The sequence below is a fragment of the Pomacea canaliculata genome, linkage group LG13, assembly GCF_003073045.1.
Source record: "Pomacea canaliculata isolate SZHN2017 linkage group LG13, ASM307304v1, whole genome shotgun sequence".
Lineage (NCBI taxonomy): Eukaryota > Metazoa > Mollusca > Gastropoda > Architaenioglossa > Ampullariidae > Pomacea > Pomacea canaliculata.
This window is the reverse complement of record NC_037602.1, coordinates 15282001-15300657: the sequence shown is the minus strand read 5'-3', so window position 1 is coordinate 15300657 and position 18657 is coordinate 15282001. Positions and strand designations below refer to the sequence as shown.

The 18657-nt window shown below is 38.9% G+C and overlaps 1 protein-coding gene across 1 annotated transcript; it reads left to right on the top strand.

Moving 5' to 3' along the window:
* Positions 1–4805: 4805 nt before the first annotated feature.
* On the top strand, positions 4806–15194 carry LOC112554468. The gene is made up of 12 exons (XM_025222249.1): positions 4806–4873; positions 5917–6087; positions 6296–6401; positions 6828–6948; positions 7285–7823; positions 8218–8352; positions 8661–9375; positions 10087–11250; positions 12854–13054; positions 13321–13442; positions 13725–13854; positions 14082–15194. The coding sequence occupies exons 1-12, from the start codon at positions 4827–4829 to the stop codon at positions 14252–14254; spliced, it is 3624 nt and encodes a 1207-aa protein (XP_025078034.1). The 5' UTR covers positions 4806–4826; the 3' UTR covers positions 14255–15194.
* Positions 15195–18657: the final 3463 nt, after the last annotated feature.

The window sequence follows — 18657 nt, the reverse complement described above, 5'->3', positions numbered from 1 at the left end:
TAATCTGAGCAAAACATTCTCAATGTGAGTTTACAATGTAATCTGCTACATATTGGTCATTTACTCTCCTTCCCCAGCCACCCTAAATCTTTCTTTTCTCTGCATTGTGTGGTTGGTTGTTGTGTTTAACACAGTAGCTAAAGTATATCAAATGATCTATGGCAAGTCCTAGTAAACAGGTTTTCTATGAAAGAATAAACATTAGAACCCTCTTATGAAAGAACTTTACGCACTACACTACCCAATCACCTGAGAATAGGGACAGGCCACATCATGATGATGTGTGTATGTATGTTGCATATAAGAGGCTGTGATATGGGTATGACAATTTCCATTTGTTGACAATTTTAAACATTCTGACTGATAACTCAATATTTGGCAACAGTACTAAACATTTGCCTTCAAGGACCCATCATGTATGCCTCCTCACATCAGCAACTTGCAGCGTTCATGATGGACTTTCTGCTACTTTTTTTTTCTCAGGGGGTCAATAAGGCTATTGTACTCTTGTTGATGCATGCATCTGTCAGTGTGTTATGATAAGCAAAACTGAGTTTTTTATCAAAAAGTTTTAATGCTCCTTGTGCAGCTCCCCTTAAGTGTGCACATAGACACTTGCAAAATTAATACAATTCTCTTGGGGCTTTTTTAAAAGGGACACTGTAAATTAATACTTTTTACACAGCATATGAATAATTGACGCTGAACAACTGACAATATGGTCTAGTCATTGATCGAAATTCAGCAGAACTATAATGTGAAAGTACATCTACACAGTTTTGATTTTTTTTTTTAAATAGATCATCTCTGTAGTTTTGGTAGAGTGCCTTAATCTGGAATATTATTTCAATGCATACACCACAATGTTCGCCAAAACTAATTGTAATATCAATCTCAATATTAAGAATTAACTAAATTTATTTAATCAGATTTAGATCTCATGCAGAGACAGCAACTAGTGGCTGACAGTACTGATAATCGTAATAATATTAACTTTCAATTACCTTTGTTTCTATGTAAATTCATTAAAGACATCTCTTACCCCAGTTTATCCTTATGCACAACAAAAAAAAAAAATTAGTTATTTTTTGATTAAATACCTTTTCTGCCCAGTATGGCAAACAAAAGCCGGATTGTCATCAAAGACATCATCATTTTAGATCTCCAAATCCATTGGTCATGTAGTGCAGGGCCAAGGTCCAACCTGAATAAAATCTCGCTGCTGCTCAGGTGGTAAATCCCATAGCTTGAAAAAAAAGTGATTGTAGATTAGCCACTGTGGTCATTCTGAGCTGTAAGTCCCCAGAATGACACATTGTGTTTTCCTTGTCATTCCTCCAAAATCTAGACATTAAAAAAAAAAAAAAAATACACATCAGATGTGCTTGAGTAAAACTGGGTTTTGAGTTTATAAAGCATTTATATGTTTCCATTCTAAAATATACAAAATAAGAGTAAGTTCTAAACAACAATGATGGGAACTACAAATGACATTTTTTAAATCTGTATTTGTTTATTACAACCTTATAAAGTAGTTGGCCCAGGACTTGTAGTAGCACGCCTGCTGACAATGAGTGTCCCATTTCCTGTCATGTTTTTGTTGTTTTTCATCCAGCCAGGGGCACTCCACATGGGGAGCCAAAATCAGAACTTCTTTATGCTCATTGCTTTTGCTTGCGAATATAGGGAAATCTGCCAATAATCAACAGTTTTTTTTTATTCACTTAATATTTTAACAAACAACAAATTAACAATTTGCTTTCCAAAATATTATAAGTGGATGTGGATGACTAAAAAAAATCTAATATTTTAACATCAAAAGTAAAAGAAATTAGCTTTAACAATTTTGCAGAATGAGAATAAAAATGTTATGCTATTCTTGCAAATAAAATTTTTTTTCGGGGTGGGGGGTTGGACCAGGGGTTAAATTATATATTCTTTTAAACCAAACAGCTAATAATTCAAAATTGTTTGCCAATTCAGAAGTGTTGAAATTACAAGTTATGGACTTATTGTTTTCATTTAATAATTAAATCTTTTCATTTTGTTTTTGCCTTAATATAACCATAATACACTTTTTCATGACACACCATTTAAAACTGACTGGGTCACAGTGCTAAAACTTTTTGAAATGTTATTTGCTAATAAAATAATACAATAAAAGATTAATATATAAGTACCTTGTATTTTAATATCTTCAACAGCCAAAGCAAATGCTAGTTTCAAGATCTCATCTACATCGTCATAAGAGTATCCCTGGTTAGAAAGTCACAGCTGGCCATTGGAACACGCCCAATATTGTATTCATACCTGATAAGAATTTTCTCTAGATTGATTTTATATAGCACAGTAATATCAAGATCATAATTAAACAAAGACAGAAAGACATTTACAGTTCACAAATAATATCCTGGCCACCTACAGAATCAAGGAATCTACAGTATGTATGCTGGAAGAAGCTCAAAAGAGAAATACCTGCACAGAAGGATCGCCAGATAAGTGTAGCTTCCTTAGATATTTTAACTCACTCAAGAGCACTCTAGTGTTTATCATGAAAGCCACACATAAGAACATTGAGTTTTCAAACATGACTTAACTGCTTCCTTCTGTGAATAATCTTTTCAAGAACCACTAATAAGATTTGAAGATGATGCTAAAAATAAATGTTAGCAATAAAGATCTGTTGCCTTGAGGATATACACCGTTTGTAGGCTGTGAAAGAGAGAGAAGCTGTGTGTATAAGTTTCAGTCATTTTACATTGGGAGAAATAGGACTGAAGAAGTTCTGCTGTGCTGCGCTGGTAGGCTAGCAATGTTAATGCCTGCCAGCATCAGTGAATGTCCACCAAAAGCCAATGATACTTTGCCTCGTTCTGTTTTCCACACTTCAAAAACAACTGTCAATAAGACCCTTAAGCTGTATACATATTTTTCTTGAGGATTAAAAAATGACAGAAAACCTTTAGGTGATATGATCCACATGTTAGTCTAAATATTTCAATATTGTGAAGGAATCTGAAAATGAGGACTTGGCAACCTCTCACAAATGTATACTAAATTGTCATGCAAAAGTGTGGGGGAAAGTTAAAGAAAAGATTGTTAGCCATTCATAATGTCATAATTCTTGTAAGAAACATTCTCATATCATAACAACTTATGATATTTTTCCTATGGGGAAACTTTTTCCTAAAAAGAACAGTGTAATCTGAATCTAGTGCACAAATAGGATCTCATTAATCAATCTGCTTGCTTGTTATAGTCACATCTTGTTTTGAGCAGATTACAAAATTTCATGATAGATACCACTAAAACAACTGCATGTATATTTCCCCCTTAGCATATAATGTTAAAATATTTAAAACAGATTCTTTGATGTTTAGCACTGTAGGGAAAAGCATAAAAAAAAAAACCATACGCTCAGGAGTGAACCATTTGTAGTGGTTTTAATTGTTGTATAGTTTAGACGATCTCCAGCCTGTGATGATGTATACACAGCAACTATACCAGGAGCAAGTTTACCTAGTGCAGGCACTTTGTCACAATAAAGATGAGTTGCAGACACAAACTGAATTTCCACCTTCCAAAAGTCTTAATAGACATGGAAACTTGGTTCCCTGAAGACACTATAATAACGAAACAAAATTTAGGTGAATGAGGAAAAAACATATATAAGCTCATAATACATTAAAAAAGAAATGTAAATTTGAAATAGTATACTTGGCCCCTTGTTTTCTTTATCATTAAAGATACGGTGACACAAGCTCATTCAAGACATGCCACCAAGACAGTGGGGATTAGCTGTAGTCTTGTATGTATTCAGATCCAGCTATACAGGCCTGCTGTTTTCTTCTCTGCATATGGCACCTGTTATACAGGGCCAGCTGCTTTGTTGTGATATAGCCATAGCTTGGTGTTAAACATAGATTTTCCCTCCCTTCACAGTCAAGAACACACCATCAGCAATCAGCACATATACATAAACAACGTGATCACCATTCCCCCCTCCTTCCCTACCACCCACACAAACAAATTTAACACATAGAAGTGCTATCAATTTTCAATTCTTCACATCAACAATTTGTGCATTCTTTACCTTCGGATGAGAACAGAAATGAGGAAAGAACAATGCACTGCAAAGTAGCCACCTCAAAGTTTAACAAGCATTTTGATCCACTTGTTATAGTGTATTTTGTAAATTTCAGGACTGCAAAACAGAAACATATCGGAACAGTTGAATACGATCTTAAAAAATATGTTGTTTCATAAAATTAGATTAGGAAATATGTTATGCTTGTGAAGGATTCTTTTCTTTTCGATTCTTTGAAAATTGTAATTGTTTAAATAAAAAAATTTTTTAGAGACTAATTGTGTCTCGACACTCATGCAAGCACTATATGTAATTATATAATATAGCTGCGTTTGTCACAAGTCAATGGTGTATACCTTATTGACCTTTCGCTACAGACGTCTCTGTCTAGCAGCTACTGCCAAACTGTTCTTCTCTCGACATAGATCATTTGTTATCACAGTAACGAGAACGACCCTTTATCCATGATATCTGTCAGCGTCACTGAGATAGTTTCGCTTTCCTACTTTCGATATTACATTAAGTTCTCTCCCTTCCAAGACCAGACTCAAAGGCGTCATTCTATGTTGCATTTTTAAAGGGGAAAATTGTAAATAACGCCGACGAAAATAACTAAGGAATTTTGAGTCTGAGTTTTTAAAATTCGAAAAATAGGTTTCGCAAAAGTCTGCTTAGCGTGCGCAAATGTCACGTGACTCTCATGCGCGCAATTTTAAAATGTAGATTTGTGTTGGTAAATATGTTAACAGTAAAGCTTATCAGCAATCTCACCGAAGGACGTATTGAGTAAGAATGAGTGTTTGTTTCTTGTTGGAAGTGCTTCGATGTAACAATAGCCCAGAGAAGATTAATTTATTTGAGTCGTCGAAAGTAAAACAATGAATGATGGCGGAGATTATGGCCATGGGATAATCGAACTTGCGGATACATCACACTTAGAGACAATAGAAGTGTACGAATTAAAAACAGGCTGAAGCTTATCAAAATACACTTGGGACTTTGATTATTCTAGCTATTAATTTGGTGTCCGTGCCTAAAAAGCAATCGATATGAATGGAAAGCATACAAATAGTAATACGTGTTGCACCACATTTACCACAATATGCAATAGCTTACTCAATCACAAACATTGCAGAACAAATCAGCAATTGTATGAGCTAATCCCTACCTGTTTAAATTTACTCCATGTTTTTCATTGTGTAGAAATGTTAATAAATCATGTGTCTGTAAGCAAATTCAAATCCTTTTAGGAAAAACTGCTGAGGGATAGGGAGAATGTAAATGAAAACCAGAAAGTTTACATAGGAGGTTTCATTATATAATATATTTTGTATGAAACTAGACATGATATTTCTTCATTACTTGTTATTGAATATCACTGTACTGTGTCAGTGACACATTTTTACTTGCTTGCATGAAACATAGTACTAATAATAAATGCATTTTCTTGATATCCTAGATCAAGATCACAGGAACATTAACACATGGGCATTGATGTGTGCTTTTTTTCCATGCGTTAATAAAACTGAATAATAAATAAACCTTTCATGGCTTCACTTAAATTTTAACTGGGAGTCAAACACTGTTTTTATTTTATTGATGGAAACAATTGCAATAGACTCTGACAAAAAAAGGTGGCACAAGAGTTTTAATCTAAACTATATTTCCTTTATTGTGAAGTTGATTGTTTCATGTTGTATAAAATAAGAGCTCTTTATTTTGTATTTGTGTACCCTAGTTTCTCTCATTCCAGCTTAAGATTAAAAGATTTCCACTTAAAGATTACTCCAAAATGAGTCTGCTTGAATTATGTCTGTACCCTTAAGTAGTTTTTCAGCCATCTGGAAACTGTGTCTCAGAGAGGCAGCTTCCTGCTTGAATGCTGGTGCTGATCCAAATGGCCTGAGTACAGAAGGGGCAGCGGCCATGCACATAGCTGCTGGGATAGGAGTCGAGGCAGTGCGGCTGCTTCTGCTTCATGGAGGAGACCCAAATGTGAGGTAGGCTGACCTTTCAGAGGCTTACTTTCAAATGCAGCCGGACATGATATTCTTTAATTTCAGACCAATGTTTCAAGTTTAGGGTGTTACATTAGCCAAAAAAACATTGTTATTTGTACACCTCATTTTCCATGTGTTAATGATGAACATTTTTTTTGCATGATTATTTAATGTGCATATAATCAAGCAGCATATATTCCCTTCAAAGGTCTGAAGATGGATCCACTCCACTTCATGTAGCAGCTGCTTGGGGAGATAAAGAGACACTCCAGCTTTTGCTAAAAAATGGTGCAGATCCTAATTTACTTGATAAGGTATGGGCATATAAAAATTGTACATGTGCATTTGCTCAGATACCAATATAGGGATAGTGCTAGTTGTGGATTGCTGTGGACAGTTTCTGTGATTTAAACGCTTTTTTGTTGCTGTAAGCACATATATATTTTTGACGCGACAGACACATCTGCTGAACAGTACATTAGCTTTTTATTCATTGTTATTTCTGATGGTTATAACCATTTAATGCATTGAATCTACACAATTCAAGTGTGACATCGACCTCTGAAAATGAAAGGACTTAGGTACTTAGTGTGAGAAATAATATTTTTGTATTGAGGCTGCTCAAGCATGTAGATTAATTAAAAATTAAGTAAAAGAAACACTGGGCAAAATTTGCAATATCAATTCATCTTTGCAATACTTCTGCCATTGACCTGCTTTTCAATATGGTTAATGTAAAGGAGGGTCAAAGACCAGTGGATATAGCCAGGTCAGAAGGTTATCCTGAGTGTGCTGACTTGTTGCGGTATTATGGCATGTTGGTTGCTATTGGAGATGAAGAAGAAAGTCCAAGATTTACAGGTATAATAGATGTTGTAAACAATTAAAAGTCTAGAAGAAATACACATTTATTGCTATGACTTCTTGGATGAGTCTGTCAAGTAATCTATTAGATCAATACTTTTTACTGTAAAAGGCTTTTGCATCTCATCAACAGAAGGTTACAACAACTTTTTAGCATCTAAATGTATTAGGTTTCTATGACTGTACCAAAATTTTCATTGGCTTATCATAAGGATAGTTCTGATCATAATCAACAACAAAACTTTTTTTGTGGTTGCAGGTATTACAAACATACATTTGTGAATATATTACATACATCAATACATTTTGAATTTGTAGTATTGTGTGTTCCAGAAGAACCAGTTGACGTCCCTAACAACTTCATCCACTCATCACTTTCACCTCCAGCTTGTAAAAGGAACAATGCATGCTTAAGCAACTCTTCCTCTGATGAGGAAGGCTTTAATGTAAGCAGGGAATATTCAGAAGCCTTATCACGTAGGCTTAGTCGCCTTCTCCACACTGGGGAGAGTGCATGTCTTGATGTGACCTCACCTGACTGCCCTTATCTTGGTCAAAAACATGAAACACTAGGCAGAGGGGCAGCAAACAGGACCATTCTTCCTGCAGACGACCCTCTTTTCTCTGACAGTAGCACTGACAGTATTGGTTGTGCTGAAGAAAAAGAAACTGTTTGTTGCACGCCACACCACTATTATCTGGAAGCAAAAACAGCTGGACTTCAAGCACCATGGAGATCACCAGAGCATAAATGTTCTTGCCTTACCAGCAGAGTGTGCACAGTTGTGAACCTGAGCACTCATGCATGGACATGCAATATGCAGAAAGACTGGAGAGGACAATGCAAAAGAAGTACTTTCCTGACTTACAGGGTTAGATTCTGGACATGGCTGGAGCAAGAACATTGGGGCTGCTTCAGGCGTCTGCAGGCCATATGTTTTGTCCAGTGAAAAAAAAGAGTATGTGTCATCGAACAGAGGGGAAGTCCTAGTTTGGGTGCTGCTTGTGGATGCAAGATGAAGCAGCCTCTTGAGGCTCCTTGCTCTTCTAGTCATTTTTCACATTCCTGCCAACACAGCTCCAACCAGTCAAAATGTTCCTGCAGTCCATCTTCAGCAGCTAAATCTTTAACAGGTCAAAAGATTCATTTGTTCAGTCCTGATTATTGCCAACAAGAGGCATATTCCACTGGTGCCTGCTCCAGTCTGTGCAAAACTGTCACCGAATAAGTTTTTGAAGTCAAGACATTTTGGTGATTATCTCCAGAGGCACTCATCTTCCCAAGGGGTGCAAAGGCATGATACGTGCCGTAACTTTAGCAACCAGAGGGATCTGTCACCACTTTCAAAATCTTGCTGTCCATTCAATAATCAGTCAGCTACATGCATGTCTGGCAGTGCAGTAAGTCAGAGGCTTGCACCTCACAAATCACAAATTTTGCAGAACTCTTGCTCAGATGAACAGTTATCTGCAAATCCCACCTCAAAGTCGCTCTTACATGAGAAAACAACATATCAATGTGATAGCTGTACATGCAAGGGACATACCACCCACAGATCAGCCGCTTCAAAAGATGTTTGTTCGTCAGAGAAAAAGTCATCTTCAAAATCCTTTTTTCTAGAGCACCACACATCCCGAGTTCCATCCAACTGTAAAATAGAAGCCACAGGACCAACTTCTCCAGTTACTGTACTGCCTGTACTGCTTAGTTCTTTGAATGGACCACTACCTTATCAAGGAGGCTGTTCAATGGTCTTGGCAGCAAACATTTGATGTCAGGAATGACCTACAATAATCATGATGACGATGATGATAAGCTCATAACTGCTTCTCGAAGCAGCCATTCTACTGACAGTGGATATTGTAGTACCTTGAAAGTACTGTCTCCTGTCAAGCTGAAATCTGATTTTCCTGATTCACTTCATACAAGCTACAGGCTTCAGAAAACTGTTCAGGAACAGAACATTCTTACAGAAGGTAACCAGTCTCCAGATGTAGAAAGAGCATCAAGGGATGGTAGAAGTGTAAGGGGTATAAAGGATGCAGATGACTTTCATCACACAAGTTTATCTCCTAAAAAAGTGGCTGATTCAGCAGCTATAAAGAGTGCTTCAGATTGTTCCAGTCAACCTAGAGAACCAAGAGGCACCAGACGATTCCAGAAAATTAACTACTTAAAAGGACCTGATGTCACAGAAGGGGCAGAGATGCCAATGGCTGGGGATGAGGAGAAGAAATGCATGCGGTCAGAATCATCTAGTGCAGTTTCCAAGAATTCAGGGGACGTCAGTGTATCCAGGGGCAAATCTCGCCTATCATTTGCTGAATTGTCAATCTCTTCTGTGGACACAAATGACAGTTTCCAGACATGCCAGGAGGCATCCTCTGAGACAGAGTCCATAACAGCCCTAGGATCACAAACAGGTACTTTGGTTTATCATTCCTGTGTTTGGTGTGTGCATACCTGTACACATTATGTGTGAGAGAGATTGAGTGATTGGTTGATTTCTTTATTGCTTCAGCACAGCTCCAGCAAGGGTGCAAGCATCTGTCATTTTCCAATGAAAAAAACACCAACAAATGATTTTTATAAACACATTCACAAGAAGCTCTACACATAATAGGCATACAATATCATTACACAGCCTCTAGATATATACCCACTTTTACACACAGATGCACACAAGCTCCTACTCGTACAACCATCACCATAGGCTTCAGCCACATACAAAAGAAAATCTTAAAAGAGGAACCATCCTCAAGGCCATGGTCATTACAACAAACTGAATGGTCTTCACCCCCTCCCAATATGTCCCCAACTCTTACACCAGTGAGAGAGAGAGAGAATGTTTTTAGCCTTCTTGTTTGCCCTTGTATGGGTGTATGCCTTTTTATTTTGTACACATCAAAATGCAGATGACTCCCTCTGTCCAATACATCTGTTCGTACACTCATATAATTTTCCATATACTTTGTTGAGGGCCCTTCTCAGCTGAACAAATACTGAATATGCGAGAATGCCAGTTTAATGTTAAATTCACTAGATATTCTGAGGAATTTTTTTTTCTATTTTAATATTCTAGTAGTAGCTTTTGGTAGAATGACTGAAGAATGAGCAATACTTAATTTTACCAGGGATTATAATGCAGTCAGAAGGGAGGATAAACTTTCCAGAGGATGACACCTTCCTGATCCAGCTGGAAGGTGACACAGATGATCATATAGGCATAAACAATTCATCCAAAGAGTTTTGCTCAAGAAAAAAAGCAGATGCCTGGAGACGCGAAAGTGGAGGTTTTGATGTGTCCAGTATAATGCCTAACCCTGGCTCGCCAAAAGATAGTGGTACTTGTTCAAAAGCTGTAAATTCTACCACAATCTTAAAACCACAAAGTAAATTACAGGATGATGCATGTGGCGTAGACAATGAAAACAGCCAGCAAAAAACAGGGTACACACAGGAGTGTAAATCAGGCTTTCTCAAACCACCACGTAGAAGTGGAGTCTGGGCACCACCTACTGGTCCTCCGCCTGATGACAGTGACCTTATAACTTCCGATGAAAGTTTTGTCAGCAAAACCAAAAAGAACTGTGAAAACAGGAAGATTGACAGTGTCAGTTCTAACAATGTCACACGCTGGTTGCAGAACATAGCCAGCTTTCCTAACAGCACCATCAGCAACAAAAGAAGACCCAGGCTTTCAGAAGACAGCTTGCTGAGCACTTCTTCAACAAGGGAATACATCTACAGGGACGAAGAAAAAGGCATAACACTTCTGGAGCGCCATATCCCATCCGAGTGCAGCAGTAGTTGCAGCAACCGTACGTCCCTTGAGAGTGTTTGTAGTCTAGACTCGCAGGCAACTGTCGTCTATGACTGGAAAGATGCATCAGCAAGTGAAGCGTACAAGTCGTCCGACACTACGACCAGCCTGGACTTCAGTCTCAGTGGTCACACCATGGCGTCCGAGTGCACTGATCCAGAGCCAAGTCTTGGTAATGCCACCAGCATTGACGGCAAAGTACAGACAGAAGCACTCAGTGAGCAAGCCAGTACAAGTGACAGAGAGGATACTTCAGACAGGAAATCCAGCGGCAGCACTAGAGAAGGCCCCGTAAGTACAGCGGAGATCCCCCCAGAACTGAAATCCCTCTCTGATGAAGCCATCTTTCAAAGTTTGAAGGAGCTGGGAGAGAGTCCTGGTCCCGTACAAGCAGGCACCAGACAGACCTACCTTCGGCGCCTGGCTAGTCTGCGTAGCGGCAAGGTTAAACTGTCTCTGGCCACTTCGCCATCGGGTGAGTTTATTAATCTGTTCATTCCCACTAAAACTTCAGAATCCATTTGTTGAATTTGTTTATTGGTGATGATTGATGGATTGACGATGGATGATCCAGTCTAGAGGCGGCCATGATTACCTTTTTTGTCTTTTTTCCTCCTTTACTTCTTCCTTCACTCGTGTTCTCTCTCTCGCACGCACGCACACACAAACTTGTATACCACATACCACATAGACCCACTTCTCTGATCTGATAGCTGGTCTGTGCATGCAATTAAGAGTAGACAAAAAAAAAAATTACTTCTTGGCAGATTCACAACTCGGTTCTGTTTCATTCCCTACCTCGTTTTTTCTGTCATCTTTAATTCTCTGCTTTGTTTTATTTCAACTGTCATTAGACGCACCTTCCCCGCTCATCAGTACTTGTTGACAAAACACAAGGTAGAATGTGTCATGGCGTCCGTCTGACTCAAATTACTTGCGTACTAGGTGACGTCAACATGCAGCAAGACGTCACGCAGTAACTATGACGCCATGCTTGCTATCAACTACGTCACGCAGCAACTATGACACGATGCTTACCGTGAACTATCAAGTGGAAAAGAAAGTAATGACTTCGTACGATACTCTTGTCAACCCACCATGAAGAGTGAATCCTAATGATTTGCCGCCTGCACCACGTTTGGCATAGGCTGGCTGGCGCATCCGTAATAGGTCCGCTGGGTGTAAGGAGTAAGTGTGTAACTGTAAACGTAGATCTGTTTGGGGTTTGCTTTCCTGTTTAGGAGGTAATATTAATAAAGAATCATAGCTATCTTCGCGCACTTGATAACTTTGCCTTTGTCAACACTTAAAGTTTCTTTTGTTTTTTGTTGGTTTTTTTTTTTTTCAAAAAAGTGTTTACCGTCAGATGCTGCAACCAGCTAGCGTAGATTAACAGTTAACAGACCGCTGTCCAGTTTAGAGCTCCTCAGAGTAGGTCCCCCATCTTTCAGCCACCATTTCTTTTGCTGACCCACCGGTGTCCTCAGATCTTTCAGATCGGTCCCACTGGCGCTCTTTTGCCGCTGCTGCGTCTTATCATGTCCCCCCGATAATTGGGACTGGCTGGCTTGCTTTGAGTCCACTCGGTAGTAGTTACAGGAATGATGATTATTGAGTGAATTTGTTGATTGGTGGATTGAGGATTTCAGGCATGGTAAAGTATGCATTTAAAAGCATCCTGATGTTTAATGCAGAAAGTGTGATGTGGCGTTTTGCATAGTCGAACCAGAAGTTGCGCGTTACGAGAATAAAATTAAATCAAAACACACGTTTCTTAACAAAGTTATGTAACAAAGAATCAGTTTAGTGGAATATTGCTGTCGTTTCCTATCAAAACACTGGAACAGGATGAACTAAAAGGTAATCAAGAAATGTGCTTTAACCACTCAGCTATCCGCTTTCTCTTGCTCCTAGCCTCGAGCGTTTATGAGCAACACGGTACTTAGGATCTGCGGTTGTAAAATGTAGGAACCGAGGTAATCATGGCCAATGGCTGCAAGACGAGCGGGACTGTGGCCGACGTTACCAAAGGTGCAACACATAGTAGCTGTTACAATCGCTTGCTTGGTACATTGCAGGCTACTCATCGGAACTGAACAGCCTTCTGTCTGGCTCTATGGATTTGGAGGATTTGGTACACGCGGAACTGGTGATGGTGGCTCAGTTCCAGACTCCGGGCAGTCGCACCTGGCGAGAGGGTAACATCAAGTCCTGTTTCAACTATTTGCTGCTTGATCCCAGGGTCACGAAGAACTTGCCTTTACGGGCCAAATCGCTTAGTAAGTACAGATCCTCTTATGTAGTTGATTCAAAAAAAAACCCAAAAAAACCCCGGACTCAGTATTGTGTGTCCTGTGCATGCGCTATAAATAGTTTCGATAATGGGCTTGATATTGAATGTATTGAATAAACGAAAGGCAGCCTGTGTAATAATTTCTTCGGAAAAAATTAAAAAGCAAACGAATGAGTACATCTGCATTGAATTTTGTGGTTCAAAATTTTATGGAGCTACGAAAAGAAAATGCTACTCCTCTCTTTCTTGCAGGTGACTTGGAGGGTTTCAAAACGTTTCTCCTGGCTATCTTTTACATTGGGAAAGGAAAGCGATCACGTCCATATTGTCACCTGTATGAAGCAATCTCCCAGCTAAATACACCCAAACAAACAGTAAGCATTCAGCAAAGTTTGTTTCGGCTGTTGAGGATGTACAAAGAGGTTGAAGGTTGATTGTTATTCTCTGCGAGTGTGTTCCCTTCTTCACCAATACTTTTTTTTTGTTGTTTTTTCGTGTATTTTGACATCGCGTTGGTGAAAGCGGTGAATTCCTTCAGTTTTGTTGTTAAATGGTTAAATACTGGCAGAGCACGCTGTTTGAAGACGGTAAGGCTATGCGCTTTGTTCATTCCTCAAACTTGCTTATTACAGCGCGTGCATGCGTGTGTGTTGTAGGTCAGCAAGAAGATACAGCAAATTTTAGATGTGTGGGCCTCAAACCAAGGAGTGATTTCACTGCATTGCTTCCAAAATGTCATTCCAGTCGAAGCCTACACACGAGAAGCATGTATGGTCGATGCTATCGGTATGTAGGTTTCTTTCTCTCTCTCTTTTAATGAATGAGACAACAGCAGGATACATCAGTGCCAATGCTGCAATGCGGAAGGATTCAAATATGGATTTTCCCCCCGCACTCAGTGAATAATGTGTGATTAAGAAAATAAAGTGGGCTTTACGGTTTATCGTTATAGCTAGCTTTTCACCATATCAACAATTTAATAGCTTTTTTTCATAAATGGACTTTATCTTTAGGTCTGGAGCGACTGACGAACGTGAAACGTGGTGACTACTACGGCGTTGCCTCTACATGGCCTGCTACAAGGAGGCGGGCAGTAGGCGCATTCCTCTTGAGGAAGGCTTATCAGATCTTCCTCGCCGAAGGTGAAAGGCAGATCTGCCCTGTCGATATTAAGAATGGAAGATAAGATGGACTGCATACTTCAGAACTGACGAGCATATTTTTTTAATGGATTTATTTTCTTGAAACACTAGATATTGTTGAACTAAATATGGAAATCAAAATAGTGGTCAAGGTAGCTGTCGATCGAGATTACACTTGTTTCTGCTCAATAAAGGTAAATCAGGAAGTTGTAGTCTGCTCTTTTCATCAGTTCGTATCGAGGTCTGGAGAAAAACTAATCAATCAAAGAAATATATCGGTGACGAAGACTGTTACAGACGTGACTTTGTTGCAGGGTATTTCCTAAGTATAATTTCAGAAATATTTCCAGAACAATAGATTTATTGTAATTAAAGTTCTTTTACATTTTGATTGTGCTTTCGCTTGTGAAATGTCTCACACGTTATTCAGTTAAATTTAAAATTATATAGATATTTTAAAGATTTAAAAAAAACGTTGTAAGATATTGTTGACCAACTTTCTTATTGCAATATTTGCTTCCTTTATCACTTATAGTCATTGAGTCTGCCTCTCCGAAAAGTTGTCATTGTTTTGTTCGTCTTCATCACGCACTATTCCAAAATATCAGGTTTGTTTGTGTTTAAAGCTTCAGTGTTTTAAATGATCATGAGTTTTCAGTCTGTATTGTTACAGAAGTTTACAAATATGTGTACAAATTGGAAATGATGAAATAAGGCTCAACATTTGTGTGAACTTTTTATTGAATATTGAGTGATGTGAACAAAGTTTTCTTAATAAAATTACTTTGGTTTCATATGTCTGAAGTCCTGGAAATAACAGTGTGTTGTGGATGATGAATTATCTGTCACGAAGAACGTTAGAGTAATACAGTATAATTAGTTCGGCATGGATAGCTCGCATTGGTGAAAAGCACAGAAGAAAAGGAGAGATAAAGTTGTACATGTAACAGTCGAGTAGTGGAATGTTATTTACAGGTAATAATGGTAAGCGAAATGGGGCGAAAGTGCTTCCACGGCTGATGTAGGTGTCCGCTTCACTGTTGAGTGGAATGGGTGGATGGAGCAGACTGAGACTGGGGTGTTGACAGTCCCCGCTGAGGTCTTGTTCTTATGATTCGGCTGCTGGTGGAGTAGCGGCCGGTGAACATGTTGCCACTGGGAAGAGTGTTGCGGTTTGCCCTCGCTCCCCTTCCGGTGTTGACTTCTTTGTTCTTCGTTATTTAATCCAATCAGTTTTCTGTCAGTAGGGCTAATGTCACCCTTTTTTTTTTATGTCTACTACAGACAAGTCCAGTTTTGCAAACAACCTACCACCTGCTGCCAATCATGCATCTACCACTCGGACTCCTTCGTGTTGTTTTAGGTGTTTGAGTCTTGGTATGTTTATTTGGGTAGGATCTTCGGAGATAACGATCCCTGATCCCTTCAAGCGACAGCACACTTTAATAACTCTCTCTTTGTCTTTTCTGTTGGTAAACTTAACTATCACTGGTCTCGGTTTGCCTTTCTGGAGTCTCCCGACTCTATCCCAGTGCTGAGATATTATGTGTTAATGTCTGACAAACCAAGAGTAAGGTTGATAGCGCGTAGGAATTTCTGTTCACATTCCTCACTTGTTTCATCTCTGCCATTATCTGGGATGCCATGTATCCTCACAGAATCTCTACGCGAATATTGTTCCAGTCTGTTTATCTCTTCTTTCTGCTCACTTATCAGTGAGGTTAAATCAGTAATTTCTTCTTTCATTTGCATTTGAAGAGCTATTCCTTTTAAATCGTGTTTGTTTTTTTTTAAATAGATCGAAGATAGTGCTTATCAGGAGCTCACTTTTGTTGTATATATGTTCTGTCAGTGAGCGATGTCCATCTTCCACTTGCTTCCTCAAAACTTTAATAATAGCTCTTTTAAAATTTTCCTGTCGGTCTGCTATCTCACTGTTTGTAATGTTAGCAGTCGGGAAAACTTGGGTCAGGAGGGTTTGTTGGTCACGTGATTGAGATGGACATACTTGACTGACGTCTCTCTTTTCCTTACAATACTCCAGTTTTCTTACCGGACGTGCTCAATATACTTTCGCTAGTTATGGTTACCTGTTTTCTTTTTTCATGGTGATTTATCTTTTTTGGAGCCATTAGTCTTTCGTGCAACCAAAGAGCTTAAAGAACAGGATTAAACACCACACTGTTCAGCCGCCCTCTACTGAGGTAATCACTATTCGCCGTACGGCTAGGCCAATTTCACTGCCTTGCCTCAGTTTCCACTTTCTTTTATAATAAATTCATTTTAAACTTTAAAGTATTATCCATGGAAATTTCTTAGATGCAATTTGTAGACGTTGTAACATCGATGTGTTTAATTCACCAACACAGGCCGTGAGAAGTTTTTCTTTAAGTAAATAAATGCATTTCCTTTACATTATATATAACATGTCAACTAGAATTTAAACAAGGACTAGACTTATACATATATTTTGATATACATTCTCATATGTTTGTTATATTGCGACAGGTATGGATTGTTTAAGCATGTAATGTGAATGGAAAATAAATGTTAAAAAATCATATGAAAGAACGGTGCCTTGCCTTCATTCAGACCAACAGTGGACACACAATATGGACTTTCCTCTTCTAATATCACTTTTCTAAATTTTGAAAACATGGGTTATGTTCGTCTAAGCTCAAATTCTTGTTAAAATAATTAGTTTCAATGAAATTGGCTGACAATGTTTCATTTAATAAAGAAATTCTTGGATTCAATGTTATTGTCTGTTTTATTGGCACGAAACATGATTGACCATACAACTGGCCTTTCCACTGTTTTGAACAGTATATATAAGAATGAAATTGAAGACGTCTCGACATTTGTAACATCAATTTAGACCCCCCCCCCCCAAAAAAAAAAAAAAAGTGTTCGGGTGAACATCTAACACCCAGCAGTATTTGTGGCGAGGTTATGTGTTACTCAGCACATCATATAATAATATACAGTGTAGCTTCATTATCTCCGTGTCAGATGAAATAAGTAGCGTATAATGTGGTTCAGTTCTGTTTAATTTGGAACTGACAATGACTAGAAAAGTTTTGAATCATCACACCTGTAGTCACTAGATCTGTTTAAGCCGTCGACAAGTCAGAAGTGGAACGATGACCTTTGGGGCGGGAAGAGAACGTTCCCCGCAAGAGTGGTATAGGACAAAATAAATGTAATACACAACATACGGTAACGCTCGCATTGGGCGTCTATTGTGCGCAGTCCAACTTTTGGTTGACTGAATTTATAAACAGTTGACGCAGTCTCTGAACTGAAAAGAAAGACCTGCCATGAGGTATTCGACCGACGTGTTAGGAACTTAATGTAATAATGATAATGTGAACTTGTAACGCGCAGCATCACGACCAAGACAGATCGCACTCTCTGCGCAGACCAATAATGATAAATGAAAGATAACAGCCAGTGGACAGTGAGATACGTATAGGGGCACTAAACAATATAAAGATGGTCAAGAGTATAACATAAAGCAATAGCCAGGAAGTTAAGAATAGTAATTCAGGAATAGTACTTTGTGAAACGATGCGTTTTCAGAGAGCGTTTGAATGTAGCATTGGAGTCCGAATGGTGAATGTGATGTGGAAGAGAGTTCCACTGCTTAGCAGCCCAGAGAGAGAACGTCCGGTGTCCGTTTGTGACTGTCTTTGTGAGAGGGAGGATAGAATGCACGAGTCTGATGAGCCAAGGTTTCTGGCAGGAGGGTGGACAGACAATATTTCAGTAAAGTAGTGGGGTAGGAGCCTTCAAAGAATCCATAGCTGAGAGCTTGTAGTCTATTCTAGTTTTAACTGGTAGCCAATGAAGAGAGTGAAGAAGTGGTGTGACATGTTTACATTTGAGAATCCGGAAAATGAGACGAGCAGCTGAGTTCTGGACTTTCTGAAGCTTATCATCGAGGTACTGTGGACAGCCAGTAAGAAGAGAGTTGCAGTAATCTATTTTAGAACAGCATCGCAACTACCGCGGAAGAGCTGGCTTCAGACCACGTAGTACAGTTAAGCAGATCTTCAACTGTCGCATTCTTAAAGAAAAGCATCTTCGGCATCAGCGAGACCTCTACCACAACTTCATAGACTTTAAAAAGGAATTTGACAGAGTCTGAAACGAGAGGCTATGGTATGTGATGCGAAAATTCAACGAAGGCCTCGTTCAAGTCATCAAAGCGCTGTATAATAGCTAGAGTTCAGTACTGCTGAGTACCCAAATGGGAGCTTACTTCACACCACAGTAGGCATACGTCAAGGATGTACAGTCACTGATGCTGTTTGATATCTTCTTGGAGAACATCACGCTTGTGGAGAGCCACGACCATCAACTTCCATGTCAATTGCAGGAAGATTGATCTGCAACCTAAGCTTTGCAGACGACATAGACCTGTTAGCAGGCACTAACAAAGAAC